The sequence below is a fragment of the Cervus elaphus genome, chromosome X (genome assembly GCF_910594005.1).
Source record: "Cervus elaphus chromosome X, mCerEla1.1, whole genome shotgun sequence".
In the NCBI taxonomy this organism is placed as follows: Eukaryota; Metazoa; Chordata; class Mammalia; order Artiodactyla; family Cervidae; genus Cervus; species Cervus elaphus.
This window is the reverse complement of record NC_057848.1, coordinates 72,634,522-72,657,384: the sequence shown is the minus strand read 5'-3', so window position 1 is coordinate 72,657,384 and position 22,863 is coordinate 72,634,522. Positions and strand designations below refer to the sequence as shown.

Here is a 22,863-nt window from a genome sequence, read left to right as displayed (position 1 = left end):
TTCAGTGTAACTCTTCAAAAGCTATTGAGGAAAAAGATCTGCAGATTTGTACATCTGAAGATCAAACGGATGTTACCATCTGAATCAACCTAATGTTTTCATCTTGAGAGCCCTGCTTATATAAAACCAAATTTCAGAATTCAAACTGCCACCCAAAAACGAATTTTATTTTTCCATTTTCTATATACAACTGTATCTTAGAGACATTCAACCACATTAACACAAGCTTGCTTTCACCCACAATAAGTTCTAAATCACCGAGATTTAAATTAAGTTGCTAAGAATATTATACCCGTTTTAGGTTTTAATTATTAAATTATGTCAGACTGTTTTCTTCTATTTGAGGCTTAGCATGCTTCATCATTCCCTATAAGACAGTTAATAACAATCACATGGAGAAGCACAGCATGCTTCTCACCACAGATGAACTTTCTCACCACAGAGGTTTTCAACTCTGAGAAAATCTGTAGCATTCAATAACTACAAACTTTAAATTTTATTACCTTCTCAAATACAGGAACATAGGAAGACACATGAGGGTTGATTAGCTCTGCTTCCCAATCTTCATCTCCCATGGCGGCTTCCAGTTCAGTTTTTATAGAAATACAAATATGCACATTTAGGCTCAGTCAGAATCAGAGATCAGAATTTTACCTTTAAAAGCATAAATCATCATTTCACACATATACCTCCAAGCTACACAATTAACTCTTGATCCTCCCCAAAAGTTTTTGCAAAAAGGCCAATTAAAGTTTTGTTTCTTACCGAGAGATACCATTTATATTCATCCTTTTGGCTCAGACGGTAAAGAATCCGGCTGCAATGCGGGAGACATGGATTCGATCCCTGGGTTGGGAAGATCCCCTGGAGAAGGGAATGGCTACCCACTCCAGTGTTCTGGCCTGAAGAATTCCATGGACTGTATAGTCCATGGCGTCGCAAAGAGTCGGACACGACTGAGCGACTTTCAATTTTTTATCTTTAAAAATTAGTTGAACCACTTATCTAACCACTCTAGCAATCACCATGTCCCGGTGGAGTTCAGGCCTTTCCCCAAAATCTGTTGACAGAATTTATTTTCTCACCGAAGGGTTCCCAATGCGTCTTACTGAATATTAAGGGGGAGGGGAAATTTTTCAGATACTACTCCAGGTTTCTCCCTTCAAAACTGGGTACGACGTTTCGCGTGGGGTTTATTTAGTTTCTTTGCGGGGGTCGGGGGGAGTGACCAGGGATCAAGGCCTTGAAGTTTGGCAGGGAAGGAAGGGGTGATTAGGTGGCCCAAATGTCTCCCACAAACAACCAGTTTCGCCAAAGAGGGTGTATACACGAATAGTTCTACAACCATCCGTGTTTAGAGAGTCTTTTTCTCTCAATACGGATGGTATACTACCATGTGGTCAAAAATGCTCCTTCGCCTTTCCTGCAGGCCTCAACCCCAGACTTCGGACACGCACCGTGCTACTGGACCCTCCGGCAGGAAGCAGAAAGACCCCAAAGGACGGCTTCAAACCCCTGCCCACCCCAACCGTTCTTCACTTGGCCCGAAGTCCAGCTACAACTAGGAAGCCCAGAGTGTTGGGATGAAACCCGTACTGGGAAAAGAGCCGGCGGCCCACTCACCTCTCTGCAGCTTGCTCTCCCGGAGTCCTCACCGGCGCTGACGCGACTTAAACGGCTGCACGTGCACGACGCAGACTGCGTCTGGTGCGCCGATCCAACAACAAATGACACCAGGCGACGAGCTCCATCAGCCAATCAGCGTCAGGCAGCAATGTCGTCCCGCCCCCATCTCCTGCCTCTCCTGCCCTATGTGTTCGCGTTCAAGGTCGCAATCAGCTGACCCATTAGGTTCCGGACGGAGTGGCCCGTTAGGCCTAGGGGTACAAGGCTGACCGTGGGTCACTTTCTCTGGATTTTTCTGCGGGGTCCTCAATCTGGAGAGACTATAGAATTTTCCTATGTAAGCGCTGCAAGTCAAAGTTAAAAATAGAAGAGGAATTAAAACGTCCTCCTACCTACCTCTTTAAACTTTCTCTCCTTTTTTGCCTACTGCAGTCCCTGGCAGATGGCCTCTATTTCTGAGGCGCTTGCTTCACATCCAGGGGGTTTCCAGGCACCTCAAAGTATGGCTGAGGCTCGGGGTGGTGGGGTATTTCTTTTTCTTCCCAGACTGAAGGATGAGACTGTCACGCCGATACCTAGGAGGCTGTGAAGTCAGTAACTTGTCTTACAGAGCTAGAGGTCGAATTCTTTGGGAAGGAGACACTCTCTGATCCAGAAGGAAGAAGTAAATTGTGCTGGTGAAGGTCGTTCGTTAGATTTGTGACCACCTGTTTATATCCCCACTTACTGGCCAAACCTAAGGGTGTCCGAAGGTCATTTCGGTACTTACACTCGTCAACCAGTTAGTGTTTGTTCTGTCCCACAAAAAGTCAGGGAAATCTTTCCGTATTTTCCCATCCCTCCAAAAGGCATAACAGGCCGCTTGAAAAATACCATTTTTATTTTTGGCTTTATTTTCATCATTTTCATGCTCTGAATCTTTTAATAAATCCCTGAATAGTTCAGAAATGTAAGTCCCAGCACAGTCTGACACTCAGGCATAGAGGCTGAGGTACTTTATGGAACACTTTACACTTTCCAGCTCTTGAACCATCATTATTGATCTCTTTAATTAAAAATACTTATTTTCTTTGAATCCTTAAAAATATTTATTTAGTTAGCATCAAACTTTGTCAGACTATTATCAAGGTGAATTATCTTTAAAAGATTACATTGAACAAAAGTGAAACCAGAATATTTTTTTAATTTTATTTTTTTCATTTTTAATAATTTCTATTTTTAAACAAAATTTTTACATCACACTCTTGAGGCATCTTATACTTTCAATCGTATATGTATGGGGGAGAGCTACCAACACTCTTTCTGATGCTCTGAATTTGTACACAGGGTCCTCTGATGTATTTTTACTCACCTTGAATTGAATGTTCTTTCAAAAATTTTTATGTTGTGGGAAAATATGTATTAGGTGAAAATAACAAGATATGAAATTGTGTAGATAGAATGATAACCAACTAGGTTTTTTTTATTTTAGGAGTGGAAAGCTTGGAAACATTTTCTAAAATGAGCATATTTTTTTTAAAACATTTGGCAAACATTCTCTGCTATTAACTCTAGGAGAGAAGAAATTTTTGTGCTTTCAGGTACTGCAGTGAAATAGTTCTTTATGAAACACTCAATATAATCCTTGAGAGTTCCTGGTTAAGAAAAAGTGCATTCTGATGAGAACTAAAGTTCAGTACTGAGTAAAGGATAAACAATGGATAAAAATCATGCAATTCAAAAATTGAACATAAACAGTGAAAAAAGACAAGCCCACGGTTTAGTAAACCTTAATGGGTGTCCCAGGAAAATGAAGCCAGTATATTCTATTTTCTTGTTCTCACTAACAGATCCTAAGTTACTGGTGGTAATAAATCACAATGTATGGAAAAGGCAGGGATTCATTCATTAGTTAGATAGGCTTTATTTTATTTTTTTTTTCAGGGTCCTACATTTTATTTTCAAACATTTTTTTTTTTCAATTATGGCATCCCTAACAGGTCAGGTCAGATCCGACCGATTCAAGCAGAGAATCAGCGCGTCTAAGGGAGGGGCTGACTTGCTTTCCTCTGAGTCTTAGGCTGGTCACCAACCACCAGGGGGCGTTCTTCCCCGTCAGCGGGGCCGGGCGGGCAGGGCCTAGCTGATGTCAGACCGACTCACCGAGGAAAGATTTTCATGAACGGAGTGCTACTGCTTCCAACGTGTGACTTTTCCTCTCAGGTTGTATGTAAACTGGAGGGTCATGAGGGGAATCGAGGCCCAGTTCCTGGCTCTCCAGAAGGGGTTTAACGAGCTCATCCCTCAACACTTACTGAAGCCTTTTGACCAGAAGGAGCTGGAGGTGGGCCGTGCGGGGCTGGGGTGCGAGGGGCTGTTGTGTGCAGGGTGGTCTGCCTCCTGGGCTGGCTGCAGGAGCAAAGACAGGGTGGGGGGAACAGGGGCGTCAGGGAGCCCTGAGCAGGGACGACGAGGCCCGGTGTCCCTGTGGTGGCCGGGAGTCCAGCTCATCCATCAGGTTCCCCCTGACTTAGAGACCTCCAGCGTAGAGCTCCCCCAGTGCCTCCTCCCGAGGGGTCACCTTACACCGAGGATGTGACCAATAGCCAGCTGCTCCCATGCTAACCAGCTGCTCGACTTTGATTCCGGCTGTTATCAGGCCCAAGATGGAGTGTTACTGTCCTTTCTCATCCATCTTCCATTCACATCTTGTCCACCCCTGGCACCATGTAGCTCGGGCCTTTCAAAGTGCCCCCAACCTTCTGCCCTGGTGTGGTGCCAGAGTGCGCGTGCCCCACCGGGGTGGGGGAGTCACACTTTACACCCCACGTGTCCCCAAGAGGTCCTGGGAGGCGGCCCCCCTGGCCCCGGGGCCTGGCTCCTCCGTGCATGCCCACGCACACGCACGCATTCAGTTGTGGGGAAATGTCACGTCCGCAGCCACCCTGTGCCCTGGAAGTGCAGAGACAGACGGGGGCCTCAGGCTGGCTGTGTGTGTTGGGGGGGTGTCCCCTTGTCTGAACATCGCCTGGTTGACTGGGGCGTGGTTGGTCGGTCTCTCCACGGCCTGGTAGCCTGGGCGGCCCGTCGCGTTGCATGTCCAGAAAGTGACCCGCCTTCATGCCCCGCAGCTGATCATCGGCGGCCTGGACAAGATCGAGCTGGACGACTGGAAGTCCAACACGCGGCTGAAGCACTGCGGGGCCGACAGCAACGTGGTCCGGTGGTTCTGGCAGGCGGTGGAGACCTTCGATGAGGAGCGGCGGGCCCGGCTGCTGCAGTTCGTGACGGGCTCCATGCGGGTCCCCCTCCAGGGCTTCAAGGCGCTGCAAGGTGACTGCAGTGGCGGCCGGGCGGCCGGGGGTGTCTCCTGGCATCGGGTCTTTCGCTTGGCCCAAGACCTCTTCTGTCCCCACTGCCGCCCCCAGGGTGAGAAACGCCTGTGAGCAGTAGGAGCCTGTGTCAGCCGCATGCGTCCTCCACACCGCCTGCTCGGGCTGTCTCAGCCCGTGGGCCCGCAGCGGCGGATGCTGGCCGGCCAGCCTGGTGCCCCACGGGGCTGGACCAGGAACGATCCCGCCAGAAAGGCCAGGGGAGCCGGGGTAGGGGGTGGGCTCCCCTCGCCCAACAGCGTGGATGGCTTGGGGGGAGGAAAGCAGCTTTAAAAGCGCACTCGGGTTAATTCTGAGTCTCCCGAGTGCGCTGTGCAGGCCGGGCTCTCAGTCCCCTCGTCCGCTGGGGCCCGCCTGGTCGGCTGCCTGGTCCAGTGAGGAGCCGTCCTCCCGGGTGTTCCTTCCGGCTCACCTGGGGGCCGGTTGAGCTCAGGAGGCTTTAAATGAGCACCTACTGTATGTCAGGTATTATGCTAAATGTTTCAGGTAAAATTAGCTTCTCAAGGAACATTCTAGTGACAAGAATGGCAATGACCAATGGAATTTAAACCGTAACATTCTTATCTCAAAAGATACCCTGGAAAGCTTATATAATGTTTCTCCGAATTTCCTAAATCCTTCTTTAATAAGGTAGGACAAGAGTTTCCTCAAAGCTGTCTCTCAATTTGGAATCAATGTAGTTATTTCAAAGTAATACATGTAAAGATGACTAATATTTTAGATTTTATGTTCCTAGCATTCTCTCCACATTATTTAAGTAATGATTTTTTTAGTTGATGTGTACTGTGCCTTGCACCATGTCAAGGCTATTAAAAATTCTTTTAATCTACCAGTAGTACATGGGGCTTCCCTGGTGGTTCAGTGGTAAAGAACCTGTTTCCCAATGCAGGAGACATGGGTTCAATCCCTGGGTCCAAAGACTTCCTGGAGAAGGAAATGGCAACCCACTCCAGTACTCTTGCCTGGGAAATCCCATGGACAGAGGAGCCTGGTGGGCTACAGTCTGCGGGGTCACAAGAGTCAGACACAACTTCCTGACTGAACAACAACAAACAGTATAAAAATGGATTACCTCACGTGGGGGAGAATTAGATGTTCATCTTTAAGGATTACAAATATTTGAGAATCTTTTATTATGCACATAACCATACAACAGGCTAAAAAAATCAAATACTGCAGGTTGGAGCCCTATAAATCAACACAAAAACAAGGTGGAATGGGTTATAATGTCTCAGACAGCACATCTTGTACTAGTGCAACATCTAAGGAAGAAAGCAACTTGGACAGGGGTTTTCAGCATACCCAGCAGGGTTCAGAGAGGCCAAAATATCTGAATTTTTCAAGTAATGGCTAAGGCAGTGTTTATGAATGTGTGGTACTCATACCACTGATTTTAGGCAACTCAGACAATTTTCATTTTGATAGTCATTTTTAGTGTTTTTATTTAATATCTTCGTATATATTAGACACATTCATCAGTGCATATGTTGATAATGAACTCTGTTAGGGAAGCTTTGAGGTAACAGGCACCCTCTTTTATCACTGTTGGGGATGTTCCATGGCCTAAACCTTGAAGGAAGGGAATTTGACAACATCTAGCAAAATCACATGTGCATTTATCCTTGGATCCTGTAATCCTACTTCTAGAATTTATTTCAAAGATACACTAACAAAAATATAAAAGGACAACTCTGTTGTTCAGTTGCTCAATTGTGTCCAACTCGGCAACCCCTTGGACTGCTGCACGCCAGGCTTCCCTGTCCTTCACCATCTCCTGGAGCTTGCTCAAACTCATGTCCACTGAGTCAATGATGCCATCCAACCATCACATCCTCTGTCATCCCCTTTTCCTCTTGCCTTCCATCTTTCCCAGCATCAGGGTTTTTTCTAATGAGTCAGCTCTTCATGTCAGGGGGCCAAAGTATTGGAGCCTCAGTTCAGCATCAGTCCTTCTAATGAATATTCAGAATTGATTTCATTTAGGATTGACTGGTTCGATCTCCTTGAAGCCCAAGGGACTCTCAAAAGTCTTCTCCAACACCACAATCCAAAAGCATCAATTCTTTGGCATTCAGCTTCTTTATGGTCCAACTCTCACATCCATACATGACTACTGGAAAAACCACAGCTTTGACTAGACGGACTTTTGTCAGCAAAGTAATGTCTCTGCTTTTTAATACACTGTCTAGGTTTGTCATAATTTTTCTTCCAAGGAGCAAGCGTCTTTTAACTTCATGGCTGCATTCACCATCTTAGGTGATCTTGGAGCCCCCCAAAATAAAGTCTGTCACTGTTTCCACAAAGTTATTAACTGCAGAACTAAAAGTTAACGAGAAATAAGTCAAAAATCCCTCAGTAGCAGACTGAAACATCCACCCATGTAGTTGAAGGGGCAGAAAAATTTTCCCTTCTTCCTTTGTAGGCTTTTTGGCTGTCCCAATAATTAAACTGACATTAAGCAAAAGGAGAAAAACAATTTTAATTTCATACATACAGGAGTCACATAAAAATATGAGACTCAAAGAAGTGACCAGGGGTTTCCTTGGTGGCTCAGTATCACTATAATGTCCTTCCAGTGCATATTCAAGGGTTTAACTTTAGGATTGACTGGTTTGATCTCTTTGCAGTCCAAGGGACTCTCCTACTCTCTTCTAGCACCACAATTTGAAAGCATCAATCCTTCAGTGCTCAGCTTTCTTTACAGTCCAACTCTCACATCCCTACATGATTACTGGAAAAACCGTAGTTTTTGACTATATGGACCTTTGTCGGCATGTCTCTGCTTTTTTTAATATGCTATCTAGGTTGGTCACAGCTTTTCTTCCAAGGAGCAAGTGTCTTTTGATTTCATGGCTTCAGCCACTATCTGCAGTGATTTTGGAGCCCAAGAAAAGAAAATCTGGCACTATTTCCACTTTTTCCCCATCTATTTGCCATGAAGTGATGGAAACAGATGCCGTGATCTTTGTTTTTTGAATGTTGCATCTCAAGCCAGCCTTCTCACTCTCTTCTTTCACCCTCCTCAAGAAGTTCTTTGTTCCTCTTCACTTTTTGCTATTAGAGTGGTACCATCTGCGTATCTGAGGTTGTTGATATTTCTCCAGGCAATCTTGGTTCCAGTTTATGAGTCATCCAACCTGGCATTGCACATGATGTACTCTGCACAGAAGTTAAATAAGCAGGATGACAATATACATCCTTGACATTGACATACTCAATTTTGAACCAGTCTGTTGTTCCATGTCCAGTTCTAACTGTTGCTTCTTGTCCTGCATACAGGTTTCTCAGGAGACAGGTAAGGTGGTCTGGTATTCCCATCTCTTTAAGTATTTTCCCGTTTGTTGTGATCCACACAATCAAAGGCTTTAGTGTAGTCAAGTATGTTAGGTCAAGTATGCTGGCTTATATCTAATATATGTGCTTATATTTTTTTAATGGAAGGATAAGCCAAAAATTATAAAATGACTAAGAGAGAATAGGTTGAGAAGGATAAGAATGTGTGTCAGACTTCTCTGAATGAGTGGATTTGATTGTGAAACCATGTGATTGTTATACAAACTTATAAAACTAAATCAAATCAAGATTTAAAAGGCAATCTTTAAAGTTAAAGCCAAAAAACAAATGCACTTAAATAAATGTGTATTTAGTTAGTGGCTTAACCACACAAAGTTATTTCAAATGCTTTAAAATAGAGTAATTTGACCATTTGTCCCTAGTGAGATATATCATAAGGCAAAAAATACTGCATAAAATTCATCAATTCTGTAGTCATATTGTCAGTAATAAACTGCTACATAATTAAGTTACTATTGTTTCAGAAGTAAGATTTTTCAGTGTGAGAGAAAAGAAATCGGAAAAGAAAAGCAGAGGTTAAGAAATAACCCTATCCTCTTAAATTTGAATAGAAATATCATTATGAACTCATTATATATCATCTCCTTTAGAAAAAATAAAAAATTTACAACACAAAGACGTCCTTAACTCTGCCCACTGACAAAACAGCAACAATGACAAACCCATCAGCAGTACACATGCTAGCACATAAGACTAATGTTGACTTGAAACAAAAACACTACTAAATATTTCTCCAGCAAAGATCTGTTTATTCAGGATCAGAAGAGAACTGCAGCGTGGGGTCGGCAGCCCTCCCGAACCACAGGCAAGTCCTGGCGTGCCAAAGGAAGGAGAACAAGGTTTGTCAAAGTACCTGCCCAGTAAGATGGGTCCCTCGTGGCTCCAAGGAGTTCCCCAGGGAGGGGTAACCACTTCTAAAAAGACTTTAGCCACAGAAGAGGTAGTCTGTCTTCAAGGAAAGTCCAGTGCACAAACATACAGATCATGACTAAAACAGAGCTCATGGCTTTTCACTGAGTCCTTGTCAGGAAAGGAGTCTTTCCTCTTCCTGTTGGGTTCTATTATCATCACAGGTTACGAGAGCTCCCCCTTCTGGTCTCCAAACTCTATTTAACTGAGGTTTCTGTTCATTTTTTACATCTTCCCCTTTTGATCAGGATTTTTCTCTGAAAGCATTGCTGATCAAGAGTCAGGGTTTCTAGTTTTAGCAGCTTTTTGTCCCTCAGTGTCACAAAGGACCATTACTGGGCACAGCGTCTCACATTAGATTGGAAACCCATTAAGGTCACATTTGAGTAACAAGGCGGGGAAGGAGGGAAGACTGTCAAGCACTTTTTATCTGAAGTCCTGTTACCAAAATCATAGACATTGGAGATCTTCTGAAGCATTATGCCATCATCAAAGGTTTGGCAACAAACTTCCATCAGGCCTGGTCTACATATCTAGGGAACGTTGTCTCATCAGATGTCATCTGCTTCAATTCTGGAAAATCTTCATTTTCATGTCACCAGACGATATGCAGTTTCAGTCAGGGTTTGGTGCTTTCTTTAGGTGTAGCTCAGGAATCCAATGAAGAAGGCAATGGCAACCCACTCCAGTACACTTGCCTGGAAAATCCCATGGACGGAGGAGCCTGGTAGGCTGCAGTCCATGGGGTCGTGAAGAGTCAGACAGGACTGAGCGACTTCACTTTCACTTTTCACTTTCATGCATTGGAGAAGGAAATGGCAACCCACTCCAGTGTTCTTGCCTGGAGAATCCCAGGGATGGGGGAGCCTGGTGGGCTGCTGTCTATGGGGTCGCACAGAGTCAGACACGACTGAAGTGACTTAGCAGCAGCAGCAGCAGGAACCCAAGAGTCTATTCTTTGGAGTCAGGAGGCACAAGGGTTGTTTGGAGTACTCAATAAAGGGCTTTCCAGCAAGACTGAAGAGAGTTCTTCTGAGTGTATCTTTCCTAATAGACGAAATCTCCAAGTTGCAAGTTGTGACACTTAAGGTCTTTGTCCCCCAAGGGTTCCATTTGAAAAGACTGATCTACCAAAACATGGTTATTTTTAATAGAAGCTGTTGCTGCTGCTGCTGCTGCTAAGTCGCTTCAGTCGTGTCCGACTCTGCGCGACCCCATGGACTGCAGCCTACCAGGCTCCTCCGCCCATGGGATTTTCCAGGCAAGAGTACCGGAGTGGGTTGCCATTGCCTTCTCCAATAGAAGCCATTAGGCATTTGCAATATTGGAGTTGCTTTCCTTTTATCAGTTGTGGATCAAAAGAAGCAGGAGCCAAGTTCGTTGGATATACTGTGACTATCTCTAAGAGTTTATAAATTCCAAAAGGAATGGATGTGAGACTTAAAGGAATCAGAGCAAGGCTTCAGGCCTCTCTGAATTTTGCCAATTGAATCTTAACAACACCCTTCATGTGTTAGACTAAACCAGAGGACTAAGGATGGTAAGCACAGTGAAAGTGATATAAAGTTAGCCAAACAGAACAGACTTGTCAAAGGACCTGGCCAGTAAGATGGGCGATGGGCTCCTTATAGTTCTAGAAGAGTTCCCCAGGTAGGGGTGATCTTTTTCAAAAGGACATTAGCCACAGAAGAAGTAGTAGTCTGTCTTCAAAGAAAGGCTTCATTCAGTCCAGTGTGAAAACATATAGACCATGTCTAAAACATACTTATATGCATTAGATGGAGGAACTTGTATGAAATCCACTTGCCAGACCTCAATTGTCCACGATGAAGTTTAAATTGTCCAGGATGCAATACAAACCAGCTTCCCAGGTTTGTACTTTGGACAAGTGAGACAAGTGTGGTAGGCACGTTTTGCAGCCTTGTTAATGTTTCCCCACCAGTACTGATTCATGAAGGCTATTATTTTGTCAGTATACTAATTGTTTAATTCATATACAGTAATGAAGAGTGGGAATTTTAGAGTCTTCAGTGGGACTGGATTATTATTTGGTCTAAAACACAGTTTTTAAAAAACCAACACTTAAAATTTTATTTCCACTGGAAGAAGGGAGCCATGTTGCTTCCACATTCTGAAATCATGAACTGCTTCGAAAGCACATCTACTAACGGTATAAATATTGGCAGTTTTGTCCTTGCCTAAAGTACAAGCCCCTGAAAGAGCATATAATTTAGTGTATTGGGCTGAAGTAGTCATGGATAAAGATGCTGCCTCAACAGCATCAAAAAGAGTTGTTATAGCATACCCAACACAATATTTTCCATTGTCACCTTTCAAATAAGAACCATCAGTGAATCATGAGAAAGAAATATTACACAATGGAATTTCCTTTAGATCATTAGAAGAATTCAGGAGGTGATCCATCAGCATTAAGCAGTCATGAGGTACTTGATTAGTGACAGAGGGAAGAGAAATAATCAGGCCAAGGTTATTACAAGGTAAAAGACTTATGTGAAGGACAGTTAACCAAAGTACTTCATTGGAGTTGAGGCAGCTGTCTGAGGAATGTTGAGTGTGATGGGAATTCTGCTGTGTGTGTGTGCTTAGTCGTGTCCAACTCTTTGTAGCCTCATGGACTATAGTCCCCCCCGCCCAGGCTCCTCTGTCCATGAAACTTTCGACACAAGAATACTGCAGTGGTGGTCACTTCCTACTTTAGCGGATCTTCCTGACCTAGAGATTGAACCTCCGTCTCTTGCATCTCCTGCACTGGCAAGCAGATTCTTTACAACTAATGCCGCCTGGAAGCCCTGAGCTTCTGCTGCCTGAGAGGATGTGCATAATTTTGTAACAATCTAGACACTAAAGGATTATGCTGTGAAAGTGCTACACTCAATATCCCAGCAAATTTGGAAAACTCAGCACTGGCCATAGGACTGGAAAAGGTGAGCTTTCATTCAAACACCAAAGAAAAGCAATGCCAAAGAATGATCAAACTACTGCACAATTGCACTCATCTCACACACTAGCAAAGTAATGCTCAAAATTCTCCAAGGCAGGCTTCAGCAATACGTGAACCGTGAACTTCCATAAGTTCAAGCTGGTTTTAGAAAAGGCGGAGGAACCAGAGATCAAATTGCCAACATCTGCTGGATCATCAAAAAAGCAAGACAGTTCCAGAAAAACATCTATTTCTGCTTTATCGACTATGCCAAAGCCTTTCACTGTGTGGATCACAATAAACTGTGGAAAATTCTGAAAGAGATGGGAATACAAGATCACATGACCTGCCTCTGGAGAAATCTGTATGCAGGTCAGGAAGCAACAGTTAGAACTGGACATGGAACGACAGACTGGTTCCAGCTAGGAAAAGGAGTATGTCAAGGCTGTATGTTGTCACCCTGCTTATTTAACTTACATGCAGAGTACATCATGAGAAACACTGCACTGGATGAAGCACAAGCTGGAATCAAGATTGCCAGGAGAAATATCAATAACCTCAGATATGCAGTGGTGTCATCTGACACCACCCTTATGGCAGAGAGTGAAGAAGAACTAAAGAGCCTTTGATGAAAGTGAAAGAGGAGAGTGAAAAAGTTGGCTTAAAGCTCAACATTCAAAAAACTAAGATCATGGCATCCGGTCCCATCACTTCATGGCAAATAGATTGGAAAAGAGTGGAAACAGTGGCTGACTTTATTTTTCGGGGCTCCAAAATCACTGCAGATGGTAATTGCAGCCATGAAATTAAAAGACACTTACTCCTTAGAAGGAAAGCTATGACCAGCCTAGACAGCATATTAAAAAGCAGAGACATTACTTTGCCAACACATGTCCATCAAGTCAAGGCTATGGTTTTTCCAGTAGTCATGTATGGATGTGAGAGTTGGACTATAAAGAAAGCTGAGTGCTGAAGGATTGATGCTTTTTGAACTGTGGTGTTGGAGAAGATTCTTGAGAGTCCCTTGGACTGCAAGGAGATCCAACCAGTCCATCCTAAAGGAGATCAGTCCTCAGTGTTCATTGGAAGGACTGATGTCGAAGCTGAAACTCCAATACTTTGGCCACATGATTGCAAAGAACTGACTCATTGGAAAAGACCTTGATGCTGAGAAAGATTGAAGGCAGGAGGAGAAGGGGACGACAGAGAATGAGATGGTTGGATGGCATCACCGACTCAGTGGACATGAGTTTGGGTAAACTCCAGGAGTTGGTGATGGACAGGGAGGCCTGGCGTGCTGCGGTCCATGGGGTCGCAAAGAGTCAAACAAGACTAAGCTACTGAACTGAACTGAGACCCTAAGCAGGTTTTGATCATATTTAGGAGCCATCATTTACTGGAGTTAAAGATTAAACATTTTGGCAGTGTTCCTTTCGCACAACATCTAGAGTATAATGGAGTTCTTTTGCCAGACTTACTAAATCCGGAGTGAACATAGTTTTCCATTCCACCCTCATAGTTTTTTCTAGAAGGAAAAAGTCCCACTTCAGCCCATTAGTAAACATAAGAGTTTAAAACCACTCAGGTGGATGGAACCATGAAAGACCCAGTATTGCAAAAGCAAACATGAGGAAAAAGAACTAAGTTACAACCCTCCCAGACTTCAGACAATACTACAAAACTACGATAATCAAAACAAAATGTTACTGGCAGAAAAACAGACATATGGATAAATGGATTAGAATAGAGACCCAAGAAATAAACCCACCTCTGGTCAGTCAATCGTCAACAAAGGAGGTAAGTACAATGGAATGAAAATAAAATGCAGAAAAGACAGTCTCTTCAGCAAGTGGTGCCGGGAAAGCTGGACAGGCACATGTAACAATGAAGTTAGAATATTCTCTCACTATATGCAAAAATAAATTCAAAGTGTTTTAAGGACTTACACAGACACATGCTACATGAAACTCCGAGAAGAGAATACAGGCAAAACATTCTCTAAAATAAACTGCATGAGTGTTTGCTAGGGTCAGTCTCCCAAGGCAAAAGAAATAAAACAAAAATAAACAAACGGGACCTAATCAAACTTACAAGCTTTTGCACAACAAAGGAAACTATAAACAAGGTTCAAAAAGAGAACCTATGGACTGGGAGAAAATATTTGCAAACAATGCAACCAACAAGGACTTTACTTCCAAAATATTAAAAACAGCTAATGTAGCTCAATAACAGAGAAACAAACAACCCAATCCAAAAAATGGGCAGAAGATCTAAACAGACGTTTCTCCAAAAAAGACATATGGGTGGCCAATAGGCACGTGGAAGCTTCCGCTCCCATCAGGAAGCTTCCACAAGCCTCTTATCCATTAGAGGGCAGACAGAATCAAAGCCACAATCACAGAAAACTAACCAAACTGATCACATGGATCACAGCATTGTCTAACTCAATGAAACACTGAGCCATGCTGTGTAGGGCCACCTAAGTTGGTGGATCATGAAAAAAACGTGGTTAACTGGAGAAGGGAATGGCAAACCACTTCAGTATTCTTGCCTTGAGAACCCCATGAACAGTATGAAAAGGCAAAAAGGCAGGACACTGAAAGATGAACTCCCCAGGTTGGTAGGTGCCCAATATGCTACTGGAGAGCAGTGGAAAACTAACTCCAGAAAGAATGAAGAGACAGAGCCAAAGCAAAAACAATGCCCAGTTGTGGATGTGATTGGTGATGGAAGTAAAGTCTGATGCTATAAGGAACAATACTGCATAGGAATCTGGAATGTTAGGTTCATGAGTCAAAGTAAATTGGAAGTGGCCAAACAGGAGATGGCAAGAATGAACACTGACATTTTAGGAATCAGTGAACTAAAATGGACCGGAATGGGAGAATTTAATTCAGATGACCATTATATCTACTACTGTGGGCAAGAATCCCTTAGAAGAAATGGAGTAGCCCTCATAGTCCACCAAAGAGTCCAAAATGCAGTACTTGGGTGCAGTCTCAAACATGACAGAATGATTTCTGTTTGTTTCCAAGGCAAACCATTCAATATCACAGTAATCTATGTCCCAACCACTAATGCCAAAGAAGCTGAAGTTGAACGGTTCTATGATGAGATCTCCAGGACCTTCAAGAACTAACACCAAAAAAGATGTCCTTTTCATCACAGGGGACTGGCATGCAAAAGTGGGAAGACAAGAGATACCTGAAGTAACAGGCAAATTTAGCCTTGGAGTACAAAATGAAGCAGGGCAAAGGCTAACAGAGTTTTGTCAAGAGAACTCACTGGTCATAGCAAACACCCTCTTCGAACAACACAAGAGACAACTCTACTCATGAACATCACCAGATGGTCAATATCGAAATCAGACTGATAATATTCTTTGCAGCTGAAGATGAAGAAGCTCTATACAGTCAGCAAAAACAAGACCAGGAGTTGACTGTGGCTCAGATCATGAACTCCCTGAGGTAAAATTCAGACTTAAATTGAAGAAAGTAGGGAAAACCACTACATCATTCAGGTATGATCTAAATCAAATCTCTTACGATTATACGGTGGAAATGACAAATACATTCAAGGCACTAGATCTGATAGACAGAGTGCCTGAAGAACTATGGAAGAACATTGTACAGGAGGCCATGATCAAGACCATCCCCAAGAAAAAGAAATGCAAAAAAGGCAAAATGGTTGTCTGACGAGGCCTTACAAATAGCTGAGCAAATAAGAGAGGAAAAAGGCAAAGGAAGAAAAGATAGATACACACATTTGAACGCAGAGTTCCAAAGAATAGCAAAGAGAAATAAGAAAGCCTTCCTCAGTGATCAATGCCACGAAATAGAGGAAAACAATAGAATGGGAAAGATTAGAGATCTCTTCAAGAAAATCAGAGATACCAAGGGAACATTTCATGCAAAGATGGGCACAATAGAGGACAGAAACAGTATGGACCTAACAGAAGCGAGATATTAAGAAGAGGTGGCAAGAATACACAGAATGATACCAAAAAGATCTTCATGACACACATAACCACAATGGTGTGATCACTCACCTCGAGCCAGTCATCCGGAAATGTGAAGACAAGTGAGCCTCAGAGAGCATCACTATGCACAAAGCTACTGGAGGTGATGGAATTCAGTTAAGCTATTTCAAATCCTAAAAGATGATGCAGTGAAAGTGCTGCACTCAGTATTCCTGCAAATTTGGAAAACTCAGCAGTGGCCACAGGACTGGAAAAGGTCAGTTTTCATTCCAATCCCAAAGAAAGGCAAGTCCAATGAATGTTCAAACTACCACACAATTGCACTCATCTCACATGCTAGCAAAGCAATGCTCAAAATTCTCCAAGTCGTGCTTCAACAGTACGTGAACAGAGAATTTCCAGATGTTCAACCTGGATTTAGAAAAGGCAAAGGAACCAGAGATCAAATTGCCAAAATCCGCTGGATCATCGAAAAAGCAAGAGAGTTCCAGAAAAAAATATCTGTTTCTGCTTTATTGACTACGCCAAAGCTTTTGACTGTGTGGATCACTCTGTAAAATTCTTAAAGAGTTGGGGGTACCAGACCACCTGACCTGCCTCCTGAGAAATCTGTATGCAGGTAAAGAAGCAACAGTTAGAACCAAACATGGAACAATGGGCTGGTTCCAAATTTGGAAAGGAGTTCATCAAAGCTGTATATTGTCACCCTGCTTATTTAACTTCTGTGCAGAGTACATCATGAGAAATGCTGGGCTGGATGAAGCACGAGCTGGAATCAGGATTGCCAGGAGAAATATCAGTAACCTCAGATATGCAGATGACATGACCCTTACGGCAGAAAGCAAAGAGGAACTAAAGAGCTTCCTGATGAAAGTGGAAAAGGAAAGTGAAAAAGCTGGCTTAAAGTTCAACATTCAAAACATGAAGATCATGGCATCTAGTTCCATCACTTCATGGCAAATAGATGGGGAAACAATGGAAACAGTGACAGACTTTATTTTCTTGGGCTCCAAAATCACTGCAGATGGTGACTGCAGCCATGAAATTAAAAGACACTTGCCCCTTGGAAGAAAAGCTATGACCAACCTAGACAGCATATTAAAAAGCAGAGACTTGACTTTACCAACAAAGGTCCTTCTAGTCTAAGCTATGATTTTTCCAGTAGTTGTGTATGGATATGAGAGTTGGGCCATAAAGAAAGCTGAGTGTCAAAGAACTGATGCTTTTGAACTGTGGTGTTGGAGAAGACTCTTAAGAGTCTCTTCGACTGCAAGGAAATCCAGTCAATCTGAAAGGAAATCAATCCTGAATATTCATTGGAAGCACTGATGCTGAAGCTGAAACTCCAATTCTTTGTCTCCCTATGTGAAGAACTGTCTCATTTGAAAAGACCCTGATGCTAGGAAAGACTGAAGGCAGGAGGAGAAGGGGATGACACAGGATGAGATGGTTGGATGGCATCAAAACTCAATGGACATGAGTTTGAGCAAGCTACGGGAGTTGTTGATGGATAAGGAAGCCTGGTGTGCTGCAGTCCACGGGGTCACAAAGAGTTGGACATGACTGAGCAACTGAACTGAACTGCTGAGGAACATGGAAAGATGTTAAAGATCAGTAACCAGTAGAGAAATGCAAAACAAAACTACAATGAAATGTCACCTCACACCAGTCAGACTGGCCATCCTTAAAAGGTTTATAAATAATAAATCTGGAGAGGGTGTGGAAAAAAGGAAATAAATAGAATTACATATTATCCAATAATCCCACTCTTGGATCTATGTCTGGAAATGACAAAAACTCTAATTCAAAAAGATACATGCACTCCAATGTTCATAGCAGCACTATTTACAATAGCCAAGGTGTGGAAGCCACCTAAATTTCTATTGACAGATGAATAGATAGAGAAGATATTGTACATATATACATATACATGGAATACTATGCAGCCATAAAAAGTATAAAATGCCATTTTCAAATAATATGGATAGACCTAGAGATTCATCATACTTAACTGAATTAAGTCAGAAAATGAAAGACAAATATCATGACATCACTTATATGTGGAATCTAAAAATATGATATAAATGAACTTATTTACAAGACAGAAATAGACTCACAGAAGTAGAAAACAAATTTATGGTTACCAAAGTAGAAAGAGAATGTGGGAGAGATTAGTCAGTTCAGTTCAGTCTTCAGTCATGTCCAACTCTTTGCGACCCCATGGACTGTAGCACACCAGGCTTCCCTGTCCATCACCAAGTCTCAGAGCTTACTCCAATTCATGTCCATCGAGTTGTGATGCCATCCAACCATCTCACCCTCTGTCATCCCCTTCTCCTCCCACCTTCAATCTTTCCCAGCATCAGGGTCTTTTCCAGTGAGTCTGTTCTTCACATCAGGTGGCCAAAGTATTGGAGTTTCAGCTTCAGCATCGGTCCTTCCACTGAATATTCAGGACTGATTTCCTTTAGGATAGACTGGTTGGATCTCCTTGCAGTCCAAGGGACTCTCAAGAGTCTTCTCAACACCACAGTTCAAAAGAGATAATTAGAAGTAAAAGAAATTTAAAAACTGCTCAGGTGGACTCAACATTTGAAGGAAGATGAGAATTTCATTTAAAAACATTCTGAAGTCAATTGTAATATTCATGAGCAGATTTATCAGATTTTTGTGTGTAAGTCTGTATTTTGTGTCAATCAACAGGCTTTGGAAGAGCTCTACAAATTGCTCAATGAAGTCATCCAGCAATTGCCTGAGATTGATCGTATAATAAGTCAGCAGGCTGATTTCTCAGTTGTAACTCTAGAACTCTTTCAGGACTTTCGCAATTAGGAGTTTTCATTCAATGCTGGGCTTGGCTATTGCCAACAAACATATAAACAAGCTGATATAAATCAGAGAAACTGGGTTATGTCTGAATCACTATATTAAAGTCCTCAGCAAATCCACGACAACCTTCAGTTACTTTGAGGAAATCTTTGGCTATGGCCTGCAGTTCAGCTGGAGTCCAGAAAGTATATGAGAGATTGAGCTTTTAGTCTCCAGATCCTCAGAATGCTTAATTTTAATGTGATAGATTCTGACAAGTTCAGAGGAAAGCGGAGTGAGGGGAGTTTCAGAGAAAGAGGGAAGTTAAGTGAGAGAGTTAGTACTGGGACAATGGTAAAGTGGGAGCACAGGTGGTGTAGAAGGGAAGGAGCAAGCTGGTGCTGAGGCAGAGAGACAAGACGGTGCCAAAGGCAGAGCCTGAGACACAGAAGCCAAGCAATAAGAGCCTGAGGCTTCTGGAGCCATTTTAGCTTTCTTTAATCATTCGTTTGCCTCAGTTAATCTCAGTTTTATTTTCCAATTTTAGACTTCTGATAATTTCAGAAAACCTCAAAAATACCCATTGAAATAAGTGTTCCACTCAGTTCTGGAAAGTTCTGAGCTATTATAGTCCAATTCTAATGAAATTAAGTTCGAGGATTTCAAGAGTTCCCCACAATGGCCACTGATCTTCTAACTTGCCTTTGATCAAGTCAGGCTATTTAGTTAGAAGTGCACAAGAGAAAGGACCTTGGTTTTAAACATAAAATTGGCCACAGTTTACACCCTCAAAATACTTAGATAACTGAGTGTACACCCTCAAAATACTTAGATAACTGGGATCCGATTTTCTAGATGTTTTTCCTTTAGCATAAAGAACAATTTCCAAACAGTTTAAACAGCTTACAGCACAAATGTTTACAAGCCCATTCTAGCCAATCTTAAGGAGACAGCTTGGCCCCTGAGGAGCCACGATAAAGGCCTTCTCGTCTCTTCTCCCGTCTCCTCTCTCCTCTTCTTTTTCCTTCCTTCCTTCCTTTCTTTTTTTCTTTTGTCAGTCTCCATAAGATAGCCCCAAAAGAATGGGCTGGAGGCTCAATCAGCAGTTCCATTTGAAGCAGCCCATTCCCAAAGAAATTGGGCCGAAGTCGTTTTCAGCCAACTTCGGTTGAAACGTTCTGATCGCAAGATCAGACCAAAGTGCCAAACAAGTACTCAAAGCAAGTACTTCAAGTAAACCCCAAATACAGCCTGGAAAACTCCAAATCCTAAAAGGGAGTAAGCTCATGTCCAGGAAAAGAGGGAAAGCTCTCTTCTTAGAAGAATTCCAACTAATAAATGAAAATCTCCACTCTGCGTTCTCTAGACGAGGAGGTCAGGAAACTACAGTTCTGGGAACAAATCTAGCCAAATACCTGTTTTTATAAATAGATTAGAGTACAGCCACCTCATCGGTTTACATACTGTCTCTGTTGGCTGCAGTCATGCCACAGACATAGAACTGGGTAGTTGTTGACAGAGACCATATGGCTGCTGCTGCTGCTGCTAAGTCACTTCAGTCGTGTCTGACTCTGTGCGACCCCATAGACGGCAGCCCACCAGGCTCCCCCATCCCTGGGATTCTCCAGGCAAGAACACTGGAGTGGGTTGCCATTTCCTTCTCCAATGCATGAAAGTGAAAATTGAAAGTGAAGTCGCTCAGTCCTGTCTGACTCTTCACGACCCCATGGACTGCAGCCTACCAGGCTCCTCTGCCCATGGGATTTTCCAGGCAAGTGTACTGGAGTGGGTTGCCATTGCCTTCTTCATTGGATTCCTGAGCTACACCTAAAGAAAGCACCAAACCCTGACTGAAACTGCATATCGTCTGGTGACATGAAAATGAAGATTTTCCAGAATTGAAGCAGATGACATCTGATGAGACAACGTTCCCTAGATATGTAGACCAGGCCTGATGGAAGTTTGTTGCCAAACCTTTGATGATGGCATAATGCTTCAGAAGATCTCCAATGTCTATGATTTTGGTAACAGGACTTCAGATAAAAAGTGCTTGACAGTCTTCCCTCCTTCCCCGCCTTGTTACTCAAATGTGACCTTAATGGGTTTCCAATCTAATGTGAGACGCTGTGCCCAGTAATGGTCCTTTGTGACACTGAGGGACAAAAAGCTGCTAAAACTAGAAACCCTGACTCTTGATCAGCAATGCTTTCAGAGAAAAATCCTGATCAAAAGGGGAAGATGTAAAAAATGAACAGAAACCTCAGTTAAATAGAGTTTGGAGACCAGAAGGGGGAGCTCTCGTAACCTGTGATGATAATAGAACCCAACAGGAAGAGGAAAGACTCCTTTCCTGACAAGGACTCAGTGAAAAGCCATGAGCTCTGTTTTAGTCATGATCTGTATGTTTGTGCACTGGACTTTCCTTGAAGACAGACTACCTCTTCTGTGGCTAAAGTCTTTTTAGAAGTGGTTACCCCTCCCTGGGGAACTCCTTGGAGCCACGAGGGACCCATCTTACTGGGCAGGTACTTTGACAAACCTTGTTCTCCTTCCTTTGGCACGCCAGGACTTGCCTGTGGTTCGGGAGGGCTGCCGACCCCACGCTGCAGTTCTCTTCTGATCCTGAATAAACAGATCTTTGCTGGAGAAATATTTAGTAGTGTTTTTGTTTCAAGTCAACATTAGTCTTATGTGCTAGCATGTGTACTGCTGATGGGTTTGTCATTGTTGCTGTTTTGTCAGTGGGCAGAGTTAAGGACGTCTTTGTGTTGTAAATTTTTTATTTTTTCTAAAGGAGATGATATATAATGAGTTCATAATGATATTTCTATTCAAATTTAAGAGGATAGGGTTATTTCTTAACCTCTGCTTTTCTTTTCCGATTTCTTTTCTCTCACACTGAAAAATCTTACTTCTGAAACAATAGTAACTTAATTATGTAGCAGTTTATTACTGACAATATGACTACAGAATTGATGAATTTTATGCACTATTTTTTGCCTTATGATATATCTCACTAGGGACAAATGGTCAAATTACTCTATTTTAAAGCATTTGAAATAACTTTGTGTGGTTAAGCCACTAACTAAATACACATTTATTTAAGTGCATTTGTTTTTTGGCTTTAACTTTAAAGATTGCCTTTTAAATCTTGATTTGATTTAGTTTTATAAGTTTGTATAACAATCACATGGTTTCACAATCAAATCCACTCATTCAGAGAAGTCTGACACACATTCTTATCCTTCTCAACCTATTCTCTCTTAGTCATTTTATAATTTTTGGCTTATCCTTCCATTAAAAAAATATAAGCACATATATTAGATATAAGCCAGCATACTTGACCTAACATACTTGACTACACTAAAGCCTTTGATTGTGTGGATCACAACAAACGGGAAAATACTTAAAGAGATGGGAATACCAGACCACCTTACCTGTCTCCTGAGAAACCTGTATGCAGGACAAGAAGCAACAGTTAGAACTGGACATGGAACAACAGACTGGTTCAAAATTGAGTATGTCAATGTCAAGGATGTATATTGTCATCCTGCTTATTTAACTTCTGTGCAGAGTACATCATGTGCAATGCCAGGTTGGATGACTCATAAACTGGAACCAAGATTGCCTGGAGAAATATCAACAACCTCAGATACGCAGATGGTACCACTCTAATAGCAAAAAGTGAAGAGGAACAAAGAACTTCTTGAGGAGGGTGAAAGAAGAGAGTGAGAAGGCTGGCTTGAGATGCAACATTCAAAAAACAAAGATCACGGCATCTGTTTCCATCACTTCATGGCAAATAGATGGGGAAAAAGTGGAAATAGTGCCAGATTTTCTTTTCTTGGGCTCCAAAATCACTGCAGATAGTGGCT

The 22,863-nt window shown here is 42.6% G+C and overlaps 2 protein-coding genes across 6 annotated transcripts in view; one reads left to right on the top strand and one right to left on the bottom strand.

The window, feature by feature from the left end:
- LOC122689687 (probable ATP-dependent RNA helicase DDX4) overlaps window positions 1-1,703 on the bottom strand; it is a 437,080-nt gene extending 435,377 nt beyond the window's left edge. For all 3 annotated transcript variants that reach the window (XM_043896324.1, XM_043896325.1, XM_043896326.1), the window contains exons 1-2: window positions 1,624-1,703; window positions 504-580 (exon numbers count right to left, since the gene is read on the bottom strand). In XM_043896324.1, coding sequence (XP_043752259.1) covers window positions 504-575 — 72 coding nt within the window. In that variant the 5' untranslated portion in view covers window positions 576-580; window positions 1,624-1,703. The remainder of the gene's footprint in view (window positions 1-503; window positions 581-1,623) is intronic.
- LOC122689685 (probable ATP-dependent RNA helicase DDX4) overlaps window positions 1-22,863 on the top strand; it is a 727,334-nt gene that overhangs the window by 614,725 nt on the left and 89,746 nt on the right. The gene's annotated exons all lie outside the window — the stretch shown is intronic.